Source organism: Aquarana catesbeiana, linkage group LG13 (assembly GCF_042186555.1).
Source record: "Aquarana catesbeiana isolate 2022-GZ linkage group LG13, ASM4218655v1, whole genome shotgun sequence".
NCBI lineage: Eukaryota > Metazoa > Chordata > Amphibia > Anura > Ranidae > Aquarana > Aquarana catesbeiana.
This window is the reverse complement of record NC_133336.1, coordinates 76,419,453-76,440,311: the sequence shown is the minus strand read 5'-3', so window position 1 is coordinate 76,440,311 and position 20,859 is coordinate 76,419,453. Positions and strand designations below refer to the sequence as shown.

At 44.2% G+C, this 20,859-nt stretch overlaps 1 protein-coding gene across 2 annotated transcripts in view; it reads right to left on the bottom strand.

The window, feature by feature from the left end:
• Nucleotides 1-20,859, bottom strand: part of MAPKBP1 (mitogen-activated protein kinase binding protein 1) — a 255,393-nt gene that overhangs the window by 147,504 nt on the left and 87,030 nt on the right. For both annotated transcript variants that reach the window (XM_073609140.1, XM_073609141.1), the window contains exon 3: nucleotides 2,471-2,562. In XM_073609140.1, the coding sequence (XP_073465241.1) occupies nucleotides 2,471-2,562 (92 nt within the window). The remainder of the gene's footprint in view (nucleotides 1-2,470; nucleotides 2,563-20,859) is intronic.

Genomic DNA, 20,859 nt, shown 5'->3' with positions numbered 1-20,859 from the left:
GGGGGATCGGATGATGACGGTCCGTAGTGTCCGTCGTCATCCGATCCGATCCGAAAACGGAGGGAAAAGTAGGTTTTTCCTCCGTTACACTTTTCGGATCGGAGCGGGGTCGGATGTCAGCGGACATGTCACCGCTGACATCCGACGCTCCATAGGGATGACTGTATGTCCGTTTTTCATCCGAAAACGGATGGATGAAAAACGGACATACGGATCATCCGTGTGAAAGAGGCCTAAGTATAACCAAATCAATTTGTTGGAAACAAAACAAGTGGAATAAACAGATAAGCAAAACAAAAAAAGCAGTCTAATGCCGGCCATACACGGTTCGAATGTCGAAATAATTTTCTTTCGAAAATCATATCAAAGAATTTTCGTACGAATTTCGCACCATTAGTGGGCTGCAGCACCGGCCGATTTTCGTGCGGCAATCAAATTTGAGGAATCGGACATGTTAGAAATTTTTAGAAAAACAAACGATTTTCTAATAAATGATGGGAGAATCGTGTGAGAAATGTAATAAGAAAAGAAAATTTACGGAGAGAAAAGAAGATTCCCGGCCACGAAAATTATTTTCTGTAGCAACATTCGGCTTGGTCGGCCGAATTTCGAAAATCAATGGTGGCATCATCGGATCACAAAAAAAAAAAAAAAAAACTTTCTCATTTTGAAAAGAAAATTTGTTCGAAATTCGACCGTGTATGGCCTGCTTTAAGCTCAGTTCACACTCATTGGACACCAAGGCCCCTGTCACACGATCGGGGTGCACCTGTCCATTTTTCAGGGGGACCTGATCGAGCCACCCATTGTCCACTATGGAGAGGCGGGTATCAGCAGATATGTGTTCGCTGACATCCGATCCGATAAAAGCTGCTGAAAACAGACGTATGGCGATACGTTCGCCATCCATCCAGCAGGTCAGATCGGATTGGATGAAAAACGGACAGGCTGTCCGTTTTCATCCAATCTTCCCATAGAGGAGAGCGGGACTCTGACAGGTCCCTCTCTGCACAGTGAGCGGAGACAGACCTGTCATCCGCCTGCTCAGCGGAGCGATCCCCGCTGAGCAAGTGGAGTCCGCCAAAACTGCTCCGCCCTGTGTGAAAGGGGCCTAAAGTCCCATGACAAGTTGTACCTCACCCTTCTATTTCGGCCTTCTGATTGTTTAAGGTTGAAACATGGGCAGTGACCTCATAATCTCCACCTCATCCAATAAAAGAATGCCTGGCACTCATTCTGAGAATAGGAGCAGCTGCCAAGAAGACAATCCCCCTTTGTGGTTAATATGATGCAAGGCAGCCAATCAGCACAGGACCCAAAAGACAATGTAGTAGCAGAGGCTACTACAGTGATTTCCAGCTTCCATAGGCATTTAATGGGTATGGCATATGCATACATGCATTGGTCCAAGCTGGACCAATAGAAAAGACTCCCATACACAGTGTATGCCTAGAAAAAAATGGTTTGACACAAGCAACAGGTGCATCCTATGCAATAAAGCTTCTTAGTCCTCCTCAACACATTCAAAACAAATTGACTTCCTCAGAGGCTCCTGATGAAATTATTTCATCGATAGCAATCTCTTCAGCAATAGTGCTGCTTGATAGTTTAGAATATGAAGGTCAATTTTGCTTGATTAGTTCCTGTCTGAACTTTATTTCACTTTAAAGTAAAGCTGGGAGCTTCCTTTGTCACACTGCAAGTCTATAGACTGTTAATTGTTTTGGACTTTATATAGATCTTCACACTATAGATGTTTTATGTTAAAATGGCACTTAGGCTCTCAATCAACATTGATTATTTGTGCTGCTAGTTTCAGTAGATAGTTAGAAAAGTACTGTCGATCATATTTACATGTTTTACACTTTTTTTTTTTTTTTTTAACATTCCTTTAGTAACTTTCTGGTTTCTTGGCTAGGCAAATGATCAGACATCCCAGGAGTCCTCAGGAGGGGAGGGTTGGAGGAGGGGTTTGGAGGGGTTTTCTCAGCTAAGCACATTCTCCTGCATGCATGCTTAAGCTAAGGGCAGATGGATTCCAGGAAGTAAATGCTACATAAATTATTTGCCCTTACTCAAGATGGCCACAACCAGAAAGGCTAGGGGGTGAAATCATGGCTGGATAGGGGAGTTTGCATAGAATATTAAAAATTAATTAAATGGTGTTTTTGGTCTATGGTGCTCAGATTCAGTGAGAGTCTGCTTACATTATGTGTACACAGCATTGCATTTGATTTGATTAGATTAATGAAGGATACCTTTGTCACACGTTGGATATATATTAATAAGAGTTGGCAGCTGATTTTTTTTTAAGTGTACAGTATTATATTTTTTCCCCAAACTCCTTCGGGCAGCATGCTCTATGAATGAATTACAAACCAGACCAAGCAAAAAACTTTCTAACCTGTCACCATAAGACCTCTGTCCAGCATCAAGCCCCAGAGGATGAAATGAAAAAGGATCAACTTACCCAGCTGGATATGCAACAAGGCCGGTCTTCGGGTCACAGGAGAGACTTCTTCCAGCTGACACCGTGATACCCAGGACCTTCTCCAATGTCACCTGTCACAGACAAATCAAAGTTACAAGCTTAGCACACCGTCAGCTGGACTACTTGTGGGAGAGAGGTCTATACACACAGCAACACAAAGAATCACTGTTATATTCTGCAACTACTAAAACTTAACTAATGAAATGTTAAAACTGAACTCTGGCATCTTTAAAAATTGAATTAATTAGCTTTATACACACTTGCATGATTCCACCTTTCTTTATGCCCGATCCTCCAAGGTGGCTTCTCTTCCCTTCTCTTGCTTGACCGGTCTCAACTTTTCATCATCATGTACAATGCAGGGCGAGCAATCCTGCTTTGTAAATGAAGACGTTGAGGGTCGGCCCATATCCCAGAAGCGTCAAAGAAATGCCAGGGGAGCTAGAAAGTATTGTCCCTATTCCAATCCACTGAGACAAAATTAATATGTATGCCTTGACATTCGTGTGTGTGTGTGCATGCGTAAGGGGGTGAGGGCACTGCAAGATGAGCTGTTAAGTATAGCTGGAATTAAAAAAAAAAAGTCTCATGGTCCAGGCCACAAAAAGACAGACTGTAAATGCAAAAACAAACAAGGTAATTACCAGAATCAATGTTCCCATTGGTACATTTCTATTCACCTCTTGTTCCCATGACAACTTTAATCTTTTGGATTTCCTATCCCTTTCTATCCTGTGTCAATGTCCACCAAGACAAACACAGATGATGAATCCACCCAGAGGACAGCAGTAACACACAGGACAAGCGTTTAACACTTCTGCACATCATCCAAAAAAAAAAAAAAAAAAAGTTTGGCCTTTAGGTATACCTAAAATATTTGACCTTCATCGAAGCAGGCATGTTAGGCTTAGAGGAAAACCCAGTTCCTCTCAGAGGCGACCGATCAGTATCTTTACTGACACAGAGAGATTAAGTCCAGGGATGATCATTTGTACTCTTTGGTGCCCCTCTCTGATATAGTGTTACGGAGGACACTCAAAGAGAAGAAGTCTTGATTGGGCTTAATTAGAACATTGTTAAATGGTTATAATTATGTATGCCAGTCTATAAAATACCAAACAGAGTGACCCATAGTGGTTTATGTGACAGACCCAGCCAGGACAGGGGCTTCTGAAGAGGACTAGGGGCAAGCCTCCAACCCACCGATTATGGCCCATGGAGACAGCAGAGCATTCTCCAATGATGGACAACCAAGTAATGGACGCCGAGAACAAGGCTTGGATTACCTCTCTGAATAAGGACAATAAAGCTTCCCTTCTGGAGTGGATGGAAAGGTGCAATATTAATCTTGTACAGGTTAATGGTCAGAGGAAATATGATGGTCAATAGAGGTGCGCATCTTCACTTGCCTAACGATTCGATTCGATTACGATTATCAGGTCAACGATTCGATTCGATTCGATTCGATTCCGCGATGCATCACGATGCATCACGATTACTGCGCGCGGTTTTCATAAAAAAAATTCAAGCAGTCAGGAGAACTCCATTTTTTTTTTCTTTATCTGTTCTTAAAAAAAGCAAAAAACACAACAGACATGATACAGGAGATGGTCAGAGACTTCAGACATGATACAGGAGATGGTCAGAGACTGCATACATTATACAGGAGATGGTCAGAGACTGCAGACATAGTACAGGAGATGGTCAGAGACTGCAGACATACTACAGGAGATGATCAGAGACTGCAGACATGATACAGGAGATGGTCAGAGACTGCAGACATGATAGAGGAGATGATCAGAGACTGCAGACATAATACAGGAGATGGTCAGAGACTGCAGACATACTACAGGAGATGGTCAGAGACTGCAGACATGGTACAGGAGATGATCAGAGACTGCAGACATTGTACAGGAGATGATCAGAGACTGCAGACATACTACAGGAGATGGTCAGAGACTGCAGACATACTACAGGAGATGGTCAGAGACTGCAGACATACTACAGGAGATGGTCAGAGACTGCAGACATACTACAGGAGATGGTCAGAGACTGCAGACATACTACAGGAGATGGTCAGAGACTGCAGACATACTACAGGAGATGGCCAGAGACTGCAGACATGATATAGGAGATGATCAGAGACTGCAGACATTGTACAGGAGATGATCAGAGACTGCAGACATACTACAGGAGATGGTCAGAGACTGCAGACATACTACAGGAGATGGTCAGAGACTGCAGACATACTACAGGAGATGGTCAGAGACTGCAGACATACTACAGGAGATGGTCAGAGACTGCAGACATACTACAGGAGATGGTCAGAGACTGCAGACATACTACAGGAGATGGTCAGAGACTGCAGACATACTACAGGAGATGGCCAGAGACTGCAGACATGAAATAGGAGATGATCAGAGACTGCAGACATAGTACAGGAGATGGTCAGAGACTGCAGACATGATAGAGGAGATGGTCAGAGACTGCAGACATACTACAGGAGATGGTCAGAGACTGCAGACATGATATAGGAGATGATCAGAGACTGCAGACATAGTACAGGAGATGATCAGAGACTGCAGACATGATATAGGAGATGATCAGAGACTGCAGACATGATGCACCAAGTAGCCAGCATTGGGTTATAATGCGCTGCTGCTGCCATGGAGACAGAGACCAGCGCTGTCAATAGCAGTGCCAGGACAGCAACCCTGGTTGTTCGCCCACTGGTCCAGTGTCGGAGGATTCCCCCATCCACCTGGAATGTGTAGATGAGGAATTGGATCTTTTTTTTTTTTTTTCAGTGTAATGACCAAACGAAAAAAGAGTGGGGGAGGGAGACAGATAGGGGAGAGAAAGGGACAGTTCAGTGATAAATGTGTAATGAACAATGCAATGCTCACTTATTCAGGGACGAGGCTGGAAGTTCACACAGCTTGGAATGTGGAGCTGCTGACTGTTCTTCATATCTCCCGCGCACACCCCCTCCCCCCTCCTCTCTCTCTCTCTCTCTCCTTCACAGCTGTGTCGGGATAGGAGAGTGGGCGGGCTGGGCAGACACAGGGGGAGAGAGGAGGAAGAGGAGGAGGAGGAGGGGGGCAGCTGTATGCATGTAATCTCTGTCCGTTGCTGGGAGGGGGGAGTGAGCTTCGCTGGGCTGTGTGAGATGAGTGTCAGAGACACTCCGCTCAGCTGCAGCCACCGGCCCCTAAATGTACACACTGATTCTCCTGTCCTACGGACGGGAGAAATCAGTCTGTATACTCAAACTGTCACAGAGATAATGGGGGTCTGGAAACACTGCAATGTCCCCCACAGTGCAGGATCTCCAGGGACTTCGGCAACCCCGATTGTCCTACCGCTCCCCACGGATGTGATGACAGCTACAGTGATCTGTCTCACAGCTCCGTGGGGCTCTGCGCCCCGCACATCGGGGAGATAAGAGAGGACGTTGTCCCGTGTCTGAGAAGGGGGAGAGCGTGGGTGGGGGCAGTAGCTGAGGATACATCTCCCATTGACGGGGAACGGCGCCAGGCTTAGCCAGCCGATCAGTGGCTTGTCACCTCCAGCAGGCACTGCTATGCGGGGGGGGAGGGGGAGGAGCCGTAATGACGTCACGCATAATCGATTACGGCCGGATACCGCATCGATGCCGAATCGGGAAGGGCAGAATCGCGATGCATCGATGCGGCGATCATTTTCAACAGCCCTAATGGTCAACCTACAGACTGGGTTGGAGAGGCTCCTTCACTTGGGACAGAAATATTTATCAACAATATCCCTCAAGAAATCTATGAAAATAAATTTCCAACTTTTCAGACTGCTGGGACAAGAGTTTGTCTCTTATGCCCCGTACACACGGTCGGATTTTCCGACGGAAAATGTGTGATAGGACCTTGTTGTCGGAAATTCCGACCGTGTGTGGGCTCCATCACACATTTTCCATCGGAATTTCCGACACACAAAGTTTGAGAGCAGGCTTTAAAATTTTCCGACAACAAAATCCGTTGTCGGAAATTCCGATCGTGTGTACACAAATCTGACGCACAAAGTGCCACGCATGCTCAGAATAAATTAAGACATGAAAGCTATTGGCTACTGCCCCGTTTATAGTCCCGACATACGTGTTTTACGTCACCGCGTTCAGAACGATCGGATTTTCCAACAACTTTGTGTGACAGTGTGTATGCAAGGCAAGTTTGAGCCAACATCCGTCGGAAAAAATCCATGGATTTTGTTGTTGGAATGTCCGATCAATGTCCGACCGTGTGTACAGGGCATTAGACTGTTGTCGGACAGTCTGAGGTGGGGTGGGATCGCTGTTTGTTATGTGTATCTCTCCCATTTGTGCCTCCTAGGTGTGAATTCCCATTGTTAATTGAGTCACCTATCGTTTCTGTCTGTTGGTTAATTGTGCAAACTCTGGGAGGTTCCTATGATGGGATTAGCTTTGTGTCAACTTTAGCTCATTCTCTAACCATTGTGTGATGTTTTGGGTAAATATTTGGTTTTATTGTTTATGTAGTGACTGACCTACTTTAGAAGTGTATAAAAACCTGTATTTCTTTTCAATAAACAGTCATTCCTTTGGCTTTAACCTCAACATCTTGTGTATGTGTGATGCTTGGGGTAAAAGGGCTGGTATTAGCTCTCGGTCTGCCGGAAGGGTTTGGAGAACAGGAGGCACTGTTTGGCGGTAGCACCTAAGTAGGGTGCAAAGTGTTCCGCCACAGTTTATGTTCTCCAAAATTACAGGGCTCAGTTACGCAATAGTCATACACACTTAGCCCACAGGGTTAATTCACTATGCTGTAAAGCTTGTATTATTTTCCAGAACTGTCCTTATTTTCAGTGTCATGATTGCTGCACCCATTGACTGTCATTGCTGAAAAAAACTGCCATTATAGCAAATAACAATGCTCATAACTTCATTAATTTAGTCTAGTGTGGGTTATCGGCACAAGGTTAGGAAGTTGACAGATTAGTAACCACAAGGTACATTTCAGCACTGTTACTTTTTGGAAATTTATATTCATTTAAAGTGTAATTAAAAGGCAATAAAAATTAAAAAAAAAACAACAAAAACAACATGTTATACTTACCTGCTCTGTGCAATGGTTTTGTACAGAGCACCCCCCATCTTCGTCTTCTGGGGTCCCTCGTCGGCTCACCTGGCCCCTCGCTCCTGCTGAGTGCCCACAGAGCAAGCAGCTTGCAATGGGGGCACCCAAGCAGGCTCACTTCTGAGCCGCTGCTCTGCGTGTCTATTCACACACAGAGCCATGGCTCAGCCCTGCCCCCTCTCTCCTCACTGGCTCACTTGCTGGTATTGACAGCAGCCAATTAGGAGGGAGAGTCCCCAGAGAGCCAAGGGTCTTGTGCACATTGCTGGATTGAGATTGGGCTCAGGTAAGTATTAGGGGGGGCTGCTGAACAGTGAAGGGGTTTTTATTTATTTTTTTTATGCATGATGGTAAAAAAAAAAAAAAAAAACCTCATGGAATTCATAGTCACATCTATTTGAAAGGATGTATACACACACACACACACACACACACACACACACACACAGTGTTACTGCGAACAAATCTGACTGAAAGGTACACATCAAAACCCAATGTGCTCTGACCAGCCTTAGGCATTCTGGATGCCTAGTTGGTCCATAAACATGAATATTCTGCTTAGCCAAACATTCCTGATTATGGCACAGGAGAGAAGGGTATGACCAGTCAGTTGTCTCACCAAACAGCAGGCCTTCCATAAACAGGATATTGTTGCTTGGCCAGACCAAAGAACTCATTTTGGTCTATTGGTAGCTTAAAGGGAACCGGTTAGCTATTTTAAAGTGGAACTTCACTCTCCCATCAACATTATTTTGAAACCTCATTTTGCTAGCCTTAGTAAATAGATAGGAAAGTACATAATATTTACTGGTTTTAAACTTTTTTTTTACATTTCTTTAGTTACTTTTCAGTTACTGGTTTCTTGCCTAGGCAAATGATGCCATACATCCCAGCAGTCTTAAAGGGGTTGTAAACCCTTGTGTTTTTTCACCTTAATGCATCCTATGCTTTAAGGTAAAAAAAACACCTGGCAGTGACCGGCCCCCCAGCCCCCCTGTTTTACTTAATTGAGCCCTGGAACCTCATTCGGCAGGGACACGCTCTTCCTCTGCCCGGGGTTCTCGGCTCTTGATTGGATAGATTGATAGCAGCGCAGCCATTGGCTCCCGCTGCTGTCAATCAAATCCAATGACGTGGGCGCCGGGGGTGGGGCCGAGTCATACATTTGGCGGCTATGGACGCCGAATGATGGACTCTGGAGCGTGCCCGCAAGGTAACCCGCTGAGAGAGCGCTTCTCCTAGGGGGTTATCTGATGTGGGGAAGAGCCGTGAGAGCCACCGAGGGACCCCAGAGGACGGTGTTCGGGGCCACTCTGTGCAAAACGAGCTGCACAGTGGAGGCAAGTATGACATGTTTGTTATTTATTTTTTTTATTTTTTTAAATAAACGAAGCTTTACAATCACTTTAAGGAGGGGAGAGGAGGAGGGTTTTTCTCAGCTATGAACACGCTCTTGCATGCATGATTGAGCTAAGGGCAGATAGATTCCAGGAAGTAAATGCTACATGAATTATTTGCCCTTACTCAAGATAGCCACGCCCAGAAATGCTAGAGGTTGTTTTTCAAAGTGATTTCTCAACAAAATAAAGTATAGACACATGGATGGTTGCTTTGAATAGTAAAAAATTAAATCGTGTTTTGATTTGTAGTGCTCGGATGCAGTTTCTAAATATTAAAAATGTCCCGCCCAAGATCAAGTGCCCCGAGATGCCTATTATGATCTTTAATAGCTAAACTATCTTCTATGTTCCTCTCTGAAACCAGCCTGATGTGGTCACTGGATACAAGATTTCAGGACTTGGCACCACCAAATGCCATCATCTTGTTCCATTGGAATGCTCCCATTGGACACTCAAGCACTCTCACTGGACAGGCAAAAGGCATTTATTACCATAATTAGAATGTCGGGATACAAAGTGTGACCAAGTAAAGCAAAAGCCGAACTCTTGAGATGGATTCCTTTTTACATCTAAATATATAAACAGGTGACAGGTTCACTTTGAAGTAAAACACAAAACACAAATGCGTGTTTATCTGGTCTTTGCATCTCTGATGACTCCTTGACTGACATCTCTACTGATATGAGAGACACCCAAAGTAGATGATAGGCTTTATTATCAAGTTTAAACTTGGACGTGTTTATACTAGGAAGGTTGATCGGAGAGGAGAGGATTCTTTTGAAATCCTATCAACTCATCTTTGGATATATTCCAGACTACTACGCCCTGTGTCTTCCCACTTGGTATCTAAAAATCTATCCTTCTTGTGACCCCCAGGCAAATGTCATTTCAACAAACTGTGAAGCCTCAAAATTGTAGATTTCAAACAACTTTCTGAATCATCTCTTGGGGGCTCTAGTGTTACTAAAGCAAGCTTTTTTTTCCTCTGAATTATGAAGTTGTCAAAACAAAAAAAAAACCGTAAAAAGCACTTTTTCTATAACCCAGAGGCAACCTGACCAATGCAGTTTTGCTGATATCTACAACCGTTCAGCATGCAGTCCTAGAACTTATCCCCCAACGGTCAGAACGTATTTCAGTCAGCTTGAGAAACAATGCTGTACAAGGGTATAAAACACTTTTCCTGACACGTCACATCTTGTACGGATGGCAGAATGATAAAAGATGCCAGGTGACCATACAATGCAACTAAAGCAGTTATAAGCAACCCAAGCAACTAAATGTACAGTGAGGGGAAAAAATGATTTAATCCCCTGCTGATTTTGTACGTTTGCCCACTGACAAAAAAATGATCAATCTAATTTTATTGGTAGGTTTATTTTAACAGTGAGAGACAGAAGAACAAAAATATCTAGAAAAACGCATTTCAAAAAAGTTATAGATTGAGTTGCAGTTTAATGAGTGAAATAAGTATTTGATCCTTTATCAGCAAGATTTCGGGCTCCCAGGTGTCTTCTATACAGGTAATGAGCTGAGATTATTCGCAAATGGAAGAAACACAAAATAATTGTAAATCTCCCTCAGTCTGGGGCTCCATGCAAGATCTCACCTCGTGGAGTTTCTATGATCATGGGAACAGTGAGGAATCAGCCCAGAACTACACAGGAGAATCTTGTCAGTCATCTCAAGGCAGCTGGGACCATAGTACCCAAGAAAACAATTGGTAACAATACGCCGTGAAAGACTGAAATCCTGCAGTGCCCACAAGGTCCCCCTGTTCAAGAGAGCACATGTACAGGTCCGTCTTAAGTCTGCTAATGAACATCTGAATGATTCAGAGGAGAACTGGTGAAAGTGCTGTGGTCAGATGAGACCAAAATCAAGTTCTTTGGCATCAACTCAACTTGCCATGTTTGGAGGAGGAGGACCCCAAGAACACCATCCCCACCATCAATCATGGAGGTGGAAACATTATGGTTTGAGGGTGGTTTTCTGCTAAGGGGAAAGGACAAATTCACCAACTCAAGGGGACGATGGACGGGGCCATGTACAGTCAAATTTTGGGCAAAAACTTCCTTCCCTCAGCCAGGGCATTGAAAATGGGTCGTGGATGGGTATTCCAGCATGACCAATGACCCAAAACACACGGCCAAGGCAACAAAGGAGTGGCTCAAGAAGAAGCATATTAAGGTAATGCAGTGGCCTAGCAAGTCTCCAGATCTTAATCCCATAGAAAATAAGTGGAGGAAGCTGGTGGTTCGAGTTACCAAACATCAGCCTCAAAACCTTAATGACTTGGAGGATCTGCAAAAAGGAGTGGGACAAAATCCCTCCTGAGATGTGTGCAAACCTGGTGGCCAACTACAAGAAATGTCTGACCTCTGATTGCCAACAAGGGTTTTGCCACCAAGTACTAAGTCATCTAAGTCATGTTTTGCAAAGGGGTATAATACTTATTTCACTCATTAAAATGCAAATCAATTTATAACTTTTTTTAAAATGCATTTTTCTGGATTTTTGTTGTTATTCTTCTGTCTCTCACTGTTAAAATAAACCTACCATTAAAATTATAGACTGATCTTTTCTTTGTCAGTGGGCATTCCCCCATTGTAATGTATGTGATCCCTTAAACAGCCCAATTTTCTATCAAGGCCAGTTGATTTGCATGATCTATTGGCCTTGATAGTGCCAACTCAAACTTGGGCCACTTAAAGCAAGAAAAAATTAAAAACAATGCCCCCCCCCTGCAGGTTTAAGTCATAATGTACTAGTGTGCACCACATACTAGCACATTATGACAGACTTACCTGTGTACACAGAGTCCCCCAGCGCAGCGCTGTCATGGCTCCTTGGCACTGACATCTTCACCCAGTCTTCCTTCTAGGTTTGTGGGCTCCGGCTTTAGGAATAGCCCGGGCCACCATAATGTCACTCCCACACATGTGCATGGGAGCCCTCCTCTCCGGCACGGAGCTCTGAAGGTCCGGTACAGTATGCTGTCCCTTCAGAGCGCATGCGCAGTGGTGTCACCGGCTGTATGCTGTGTGGATATCTTTTAAACAGTGCACCTTTAGGAGATATTCACTGTACCTACAGGTAAGCTTTATTATAGGCTTACCTGTAGGTACAAGTTCAAAAAAGGTGTTTAATTTCACTTTAAGCTGGCCGTACACTGTGTGAATTTTGGAGGTTTCCTGGTGAACAAGCCAAAATTGCGCTCTGCAGGGCCCCTTTTGGCTTCCTCCTACCCAACATCTGTCATTTGAGAGACTGAAGGAGCCAAGCAGAAAATTGGTCGAACAGCAGCTGCATCATATCAGATGCAGCTGATGTCTGGGTGTTCAGACAACCGTTGCCAGCAGAGGGACTTGTCCATCCTCACTGTATCGCATGAAGGTTAAAGCGGAGGTCCGCCCAAATAAAAAAGATTAAAAAAATTAAAAGCCAGCAGCTACACATACTGCAGCTGCTGGCTTTTAATAATAGGACACTTACTTGTCCTGGAGTCCAGTGATGTCGGCACCGCGGCTGATGTTTCCATCAGCTGCCAGGTGCTGCCACTGCGGGTTTCCCAAAAGAGAAACGTGGATGCTGCTTTTGCAGTCTTCTAATTCTCTGGCTTTAATATTTTGAGTCGCCAAACCAGAACTATACAGTTGAGGACTTTTGACTTTTTTCTCTGAGCTTCCTGACCTGCATACCTACTGTGGGCTAGTGTCTGGGGAAAATCGGGCTTTCACACTGGAGTGAGACGAGAAGTGCTTTACAGGCGCTATTTTTAGTGCTACAGCGCCTGTAAAGCTCCTAAGTGTTAAAGTAGCCATAGAGTAGCTACACTCTCAATGAAAGAGCAACAGAGACACCTTTGAACAGTAGCATCGTCAGTCTGGGGGGAGGGGAGTGTTAGATGGACAAGCAGATTTAAATACACTAAAGCCTAGTACACACAGGCCGGGTGACATCGGTCAGTTCAATAAAAAACGGCCACATTCGGCCCATGTGCATGGCAGCCGGTCCAACAGAATCCGGCTGAACCTCTGGCTTCTGTCGGGAGGGAATGACTGAAAAAGGTCTGCCGATCGGCATCCGATCAGCGATCTAAGCCAAAATATTGCCATCCCCCTGTCAAAACACAATAGCTCAGCAGCGGAGATTGCTGTACTAATATTGGAGTGTTAGTACAGCAGCTCCGACCTGAGTTGTCAGGTTTTTTTTTTTTGTTCAACTCACTGGGTTCAACAGAAAAAAAAATAAAAAATAGTGGTGTGTACTAGGCTTAAATTGAAGCAGAACTCCAGCTAATACTATATAAGCAGTTACAGCAAACCTTACCCCTTTTGGGGGTAAAGGTTTTACATGATAAATAAAAGCGGACCATTGTAAGCACCCCTGTCAATGATAAATAGTTTGTCTCAACCCTATCACTGCAACATCTGCAGTAGAACTTGTTCTGCTAAAAAACACAACAGACTTACTTGACGGATCACCAGGTGAAAATAAAAGAAAGAAAGCCCAAAAAAAGAAAAACAAAAGCCATCACAGCTAAGAATTAGTAAGCTGCAATATAATAAATGTTTGCTTTTGGGTTTAATACTATTTTAAACCAGATCAGAGTTAGTGCTGGTGTTCTGTTAAATTAGCTAACTTGTCAGAAACTCCAACCACATCACTTCCGTTTCCTTAAACCATCAGTAATTGGAGATTTTGACAAATTGCTGTTTGGACACAACACTGGCAAACTAATACCGTCCGGTAGAGGAAAACGTAGCTGCTTTGACAGCATAGTGGCTAACGAGGACAAGGTTGTCGCCACCTCGGAGGCAGCCATTTTGTTGGCTAGTATCGGAGCAACAATCCCCGCTCATGATATCGTGCACCGGACTCTATTCGGTTGCCGTGTTGTGTCCAATTTGTCAAAATCTCAAATTTCTCATGGTTTAAAGTAGGGATGCACCGAAATTTCGGCCACCGAAACATATCGGCCGAAAAAGGCCCTTTCGGCAAAAAAGCCGAAAGAGAATTTTTGCCGATACCGAAAGGGGCAGGGCCTGGGCGGGGCTCCACCCCAGCCCCTGGTGCCGCCTATCAGTGGGGCTTCCTATACTGTAGAAGAGAGGAGAGCCGCCGCCTGTTTGATTACAGCGCCGGGAACATCACAGCTTTCATTTCAATAGCTGTGTGTTCCCCGCTGAGCGCCGTCACATACAGCCCCTCCCCTTTGTCCGGGCACTTTGATAGACAGATCACCCGTCCGTGCAGTCTGACCATCTCCTGTACCATGTCCCCAGTCTGACCATCTCCTGTAGTCTCTGTGGCTTATGCATGCATCTGCAAATGCGTGCGGACTAAACCCCTGTTTTTAACGCATACTGTTAGACAGGTCAATTTGGTTGTCTGCGAGCTGGTGGTAAGTAGGCTTTGTTTTTTTCCTGGGCATTCCCCAGGCTGTGTTTGCATCTCCTGTACCATGTCTGCACTCTCTGACCATCTCCTGTACCATGTCTGCAGTCTCTGACCATCTCCTGTACCATGTCTGCAGTCTCTGACCATCTCCTGTACCATGTCCGCAGTCTCTGACCATCTCCTGTACCATGTCCGCAGTCTCTGACCATCTCCTGTACCATGTCCCCAGTCTCTGACCATCTCCTGTACCATGTCCCCAGTCTCTGACCATCTCCTGTACCATGTCCCCAGTCTCTGACCATCTCCTGTACCATGTCCCCAGTCTCTGACCATCTCCTGTACCATGTCCGCAGTCTCTGACCATCTCCTGTACCATGTCCCCAGTCTCTGACCATCTCCTGTACCATGTCCGCAGTCTCTGACCATCTCCTGTACCATGTCCCCAGTCTCTGACCATCTCCTGTACCATGTCCCCAGTCTCTGACCATCTCCTGTACCATGTCCCCAGTCTCTGACCATCTCCTGTACCATGTCTCCAGTCTCTGACCATCTCCTGTACCATGTCCCCAGTCTCTGACCATCTCCTGTACCATGTCCCCAGTCTCTGATCATCTCCTGTACCATGTCTGCAGTCTCTGACCATCTCCTGTACCATGTCTGCAGTCTCTGACCATCTCCTGTACCATGTCCTCAGTCTCTGACCATAACCTGTACCATCTCTGCAGTCTCTGACCATCTCCTGTACCATGTCCCCAGTCTCTGACCATTTCCTGTATAAAAATATTTTTAAAAACAGTCACTTTCGGTATCAGTGTTGTTTCGGTATCGGTTTTCGGGATCAAGGAAGATTTATTTTCGGTATCGGTTTCGGCACCAAAAAACCCATTCGGTGCATCCCTAGTTTAAAGATACCAGAAGTTAAGTAGTTGGAGTTTCTGACGAGTTTATTTCCCAGCCAGTAAACCAATTACCTGCTAAAAATGATAGGGCTAGGCAGACTAAAATCTTTTTTGAAGTTATAACAGGTGGTGAAAAGAGATGGCTAAATCTAATAAGAAGCAGACCTCTGGAAAGTGGCAGAAGTATAAGGAGAGTTTCTAAACAAACATCACATTCACTATATCTGGTCTCCCACAGTACACAGAACATGGAAATGCAGTTATTTTAGTAAATATAAACTGCTAAATACCTTTTCTCATCAGCGGTATGTAGCAGTCTTGTGACTTCTATCAGTTCCCCGTAAAACTTGTAGGAGTTTTCATACTACACTGAGTTGTCCTATTAGGATCTAGGACCCCTGACCCTATGTCTGGACACATGCAATTTCCCAAGAGAAAAAAAAAAATCTCTGTAGCAATACACACCAAACTGAGTATGTGCAGCCTGACTCAAAAGGCCCTGTCTTATCCAGACCTGTTCTGGAGTCAGTAGAAAAGGAGGAGTATCTGTGCATACAAGATCAAGCAGCCTTTTTACACAACGCAAAGGATTAACCCCTTAGGTACCTAAAACAGTAGGCATACAGACTGATTTTACGGTTGTGGGTTTAGTAACACATGAGTTTCCCTTGTCTCCTGCTTCCCAGAACCCTGAGAACATATGCCTTATCAGATGCACTAACCAATCATAAGACACCCAGGTCAAGCCAAAGATCAAAGCAACATGCAACTTCATCAAAACCAGCTAGACTAGACTATAGTAACTCATTAAACATAAGCCAACTGCTCTCTCTGCATTCACCTCTTGACATTTGTGACCCCGCATCTCTGGCATCAATTTATTTTAGAGCTCAATAGTCAAAAGGACACCTGGTTTTAATTTTGTAAATCGGAGCTTGAAGAAAAGCTGCACAGAGAAAAATATCAAGCGACTGCTGACCTCTTATTGAAAATGCAAGTGTTCTGGTTGTCTCTGGCTTCAATACATAGAGGTACTGAACCAAATAAATATGCATATATAAAAAGTATGTATAAGGTCAGAAGTATATCTATGTATACTCAACTAAGTCAGTGATATAGAAAGTAGTGAAGCCACTGGATAAGCAGAACAACAGCATTTTTAGTAGGAGGGGTCAGTAATAACAGCATTCATACTTAAAGCGTACGGATTTACTGTGACATTATGGGGGTTATTTAATCCCCTCTATATCAGAAATAGCGTTTATTAAATTGAAGCAATTATACATCACAAATTACAACCATAAAGCATATTGTCAACAGTTGGATTCCAGGTCAAACAAGCACATACTATGGTACATTATAGCGGGCACAGTCAAAGCATAATCTTGTACGATAGATACTTTTATAGACCAGTAGCAGAGGATAAAGGAATCATTATAAGCAGAGTATGGACTACTTGTACAATACACCGGAAAGCAGATTAACCAAAGATCCTATCCATTACCAGCTCTGTGGGAGCAAGACCCGTGATCGCCAAGCAATCACCCCATAGTCTGTCAAATTTAATGGGACTCCCTCTATGCTGGAAGATAATTGGCTCCAGTTTGAGATCATGACCCATATTACCTACCCAATCTTTGTGGGTGGGTACTCTGTCCGATTTCCACAATTGCAGAATGAGTTTACGAGCCTGGAATAGGGCTCTATTGACTGCTATTTTCTGTGGTTCTGTTAGCTGTAGATCATCCAAGATGCCTAGGAGACATTTATTGGGTTTAATGGGGACTACAATGTGGAATACGGAGTTTATGGTATTGGTCACCGCCTCCCAATAACGATGCAGCTTAGGACACCTTCATATCAGATGGATAAGGTCCCCAGCCACAGCGCTACACCTAGCACATAAGGGTGACTGCAAGATGCCATGCGGTGAAATTTCAAAGGGGTGCAGTGCACCCTGAGCACAATGAAGAGTTGCGAGGGTCTCTGAGGAGTGTTAAAGGAGCTGTGTAGGACAGATTCAAGGGCATTGTCCCAAAGTTTGTCTTCCAGTGGGCCCACATCCTGCTCCCACTTATCTTTGGCATTGCACAGGTAACCCTCCAAGTAAGAAGGTAATAGCATGTTATAACAAGTAGAGATAAAGCCTTTCGTGTCCACTACTGATTGTGAATACCAGAACACAGGCGTGGGAGATAAAGTCCAGTCTGTGGCTAAACCCTGAGTGCGAACTGCATGTCTGAGTTGGAAATAATAAAATTGCATCGTGTGAGGGAGGTAGAAGTTATTCCATAGGTCCTCAAATGAACAAAGCTTGCCATTTCGAAAAACGTGCCTAAGGCGCGTAATTGCCCAGCGTTTCCACAGTCCCGCACACTGAAGTTTTGACAATTCCTCACACCCAGAGTTGTGCCAGAGTGGAATATAATTCGTGAAGCCGGTAACCCCCTGCAAAAAGCGTACTTTCGACCGTATTTTCTGTATCAAAGAGTATTTTGGGTAGAGCCTATTTGATGAGTTAAAACACACTGATTCTAGGCCCTTGGGTATATCCTGAGTTCCCAAATGATGTCCCATAATGGAATGCGCAGAGGGGAATATAGAATTGTCAGAATTGCCAAATAATATTGCCATGGATTGGGTAGTGCGACAGGGTTATTTACTAAAACTGGAGAGTGCAAACCTGGTGCAGCTCTGCACAGAGACCAATCAGCTATCAGGTTTTTTCATCAAAGCTTAATTGAACAAGCTGAAGTTAGAAGCTGATTGGCTACCATGCACAACTGCACCAGATTTTGCACTCTCCAGTTTTAGTAAATCACCCCTAGGACTCTGAGCCCCAGTATCACTGCACCTGGAAGATGGAGATTTTGTGAGTGCTGGATGTCATGGACCCACTCTCTTAAGGGGTGTCACCAGGGTGGCCTTCAACAACAATGTAAGGATTTAGAGAGGAGCGCTGATGTCCTCACTTCAGTGCTGCTATGCATCAACCAGGACTACCCAGTGCTGGGGAGGAGGATCCAGTGTCATCACATGACCAGCCTAATGAAATATGGAAAAAAATAAAATGTCATAAAATACTGCTGGGGAAAGCTGTACCCAGAGTTGGGCTGTAAAAATTTTAGACCTTGTTGGGTTCACTTAGGCACCCTTCATTAACAGAGTAATGATGCAGAGGCAATGCTTATGTCAGCATTGCTTTTTGCATTATTCATGACTACTGGTCCCTGTGCTTTCTTCCCAATAAACTTCCTAAACAACTTCAAGTGTCTAAGAACATGCTGAGCTTACCGATTTATGCCCATAAAGCAATAATACACCATTGGAAGAAACCTGCGGCTCCCACACTACGGTTCTGGAAGGGATTGACAAACTCGACTTTACCATTTTGGGTGGCCCAAAAAAATTGACAGGGTATGGAGTTGTTAGATATCCATGTCTGACTCCATTCTCATTTGTTCGGGGCCGACTGGTGATAATACGATGGTTTGGGTGATGTCAAAATATGTACCCATTTATGAAAGTACCCTAACCCCTTTAGGTGAGGGTGGAGACTGCCAAGACTGTACTCTTAATAGACTGGACAGCATGTGTAATGTTTATGCTAGTGGGAGTTGAGCAAATAGCAATTTCACATTTCGATTTTCGACTGAGTGAGTAGGCTATGCTGCTGGTGATGAGGGCAGGTTTGTAGTTCTCTTGTTTATTAGAGTATAACTTTTGTGCCATATGTAACATGGAATCCTTGCTTGGGAATGGATTAAGAAGAGAAACAGGGGAAGGTGTAGGCGGGAAGAGGGAGGGATTCTTTTAGGGCTGTATGGTCTTGCATGACCTTGGATCGGCCTTCAGCATTTAATATCTCTCTACTTTTGTATATCTCTTGTTTTTGTCACTTTTTTGTACTCTTTAAAAATCTTCATAAAATCAATAAAACTGAATTTTCAAAAAAAAAAAAAAAAGCATGCTGAGCTCCCTTAAATAAAACAATCAGTCAGTCTGATCATCTCACAGTGAAGGGCCTCCCAGTTGGACTCCGCCTCTGTGCAGAGAATTGTAGAAAGAAAAACTTTAGGTAATTAAATTGGCAAAATCTTTTTAAACAGGTACTTCATGAGTTTCAATGCATATGCTAAAATATTATTAGACTTTTTTTTTATACATATCCTGACGTTCTGCTTTAATATGGAAAAAAGAAAATACTGAATAACTATTTTGCTGACTAAGGAATCCCTCTGCGCTCGGTCAGTCCTGGCAGTAGCGAAGAAGGAATTATCTCCAGCTGTTCAGATTCTGAAAACAGCTGCTCTGATCCCAGTCTTCCTCCAAAATATACACAGAGGTCACTGTGAACACACTCCCTGCCATGTTCAAAGGGTTCCAGCCATTTTATTCACATGCTGGGCTCATTCGTTCTCACATCAAGTACAAGTGATTAGAGCCTGGGCTCTTCTCCTTTCCTGTACCTTGGAGGTGTGCAATGCCATCTCTTAGGCATGTTGATGTGGCTTACTATATTTAAAAAAAAAAAAAAAAAAAAAAAAAAAAAAAAAAAAAACTTAAAAGTGGTTGTAAAGTCCAAATGTTTACCTTGATGCATTCTTTGCATTAAGGTAAAAAATGTTTGAATGTCACCACCCCCCCCCCCCCTCCTACTTACCTGAAACCTCATTTGATCCAGCACCTTGCACATCTGCATATCTTTTTTCCCCTCACTTCCGGGTCTCACTGGCTTTGCTGGGGCACCGGGAGTCATTGGGGGCGGGGCTGAGTCCCACTGTCTGTCAATGGACGCAGCAGAGGGACTCTGGTGCGAGCATGCACGAGTGCCCCCATGGGAAGCAGCATCTCATGGGGGCACTGGCCAGAGAGGAGAGGCTAAGAGCACCGGCAGGGGACCACCACTCTGTGTGATTCCAATGCACAGAGTAGGTAAGTATAGACATGTTTGTTACTTAAAAAAAAAACAAAAAAAAAAACGTACCCTTACAATCCCTTTAAAGAGGATCTTCACCGTAGAAAGAAAAAAAAAATCCCGTAGCTGTTGACTTAATAAAAGTACACTGACCTGTACAGGGAACCAGAGCTGTTCTCACCCGGGCCGATTCATCACCAGCCTTTGAGTCCCCAGTGTTGATATGTTTACGAAGGGAAGCTGGCTGTGACTTCTTGCAGCTTCACAGCCGGCTTCCCACTATCCATCAGTACACTTTGTGAATGGTTCCGCAACCTTCTGGAATCTGTGACATGTCCCAGATGGCTGTGGGCAAAGAGGGGGAGGAGGCCTGAACTTGGGAGCGGGTACTTATCAAAATTAGGTACCCCCCCAAAAAAATGTAGTGTGTCAAATGTGGTAGAGGAGTAGGGTAGAGGACATAATGCAGATCTTCCCTTTTGGGGTGAAATTCCACTTTAATTATAAGGACCAAACAAAATCAGGAGCGATTGTGGTATACAGCTTAGTACAATAAATACAAATTTAAAGGGACCTTTGACTTGGAGGGATATAGCTGGTCCCTTTACTAAAAAGTGATAAC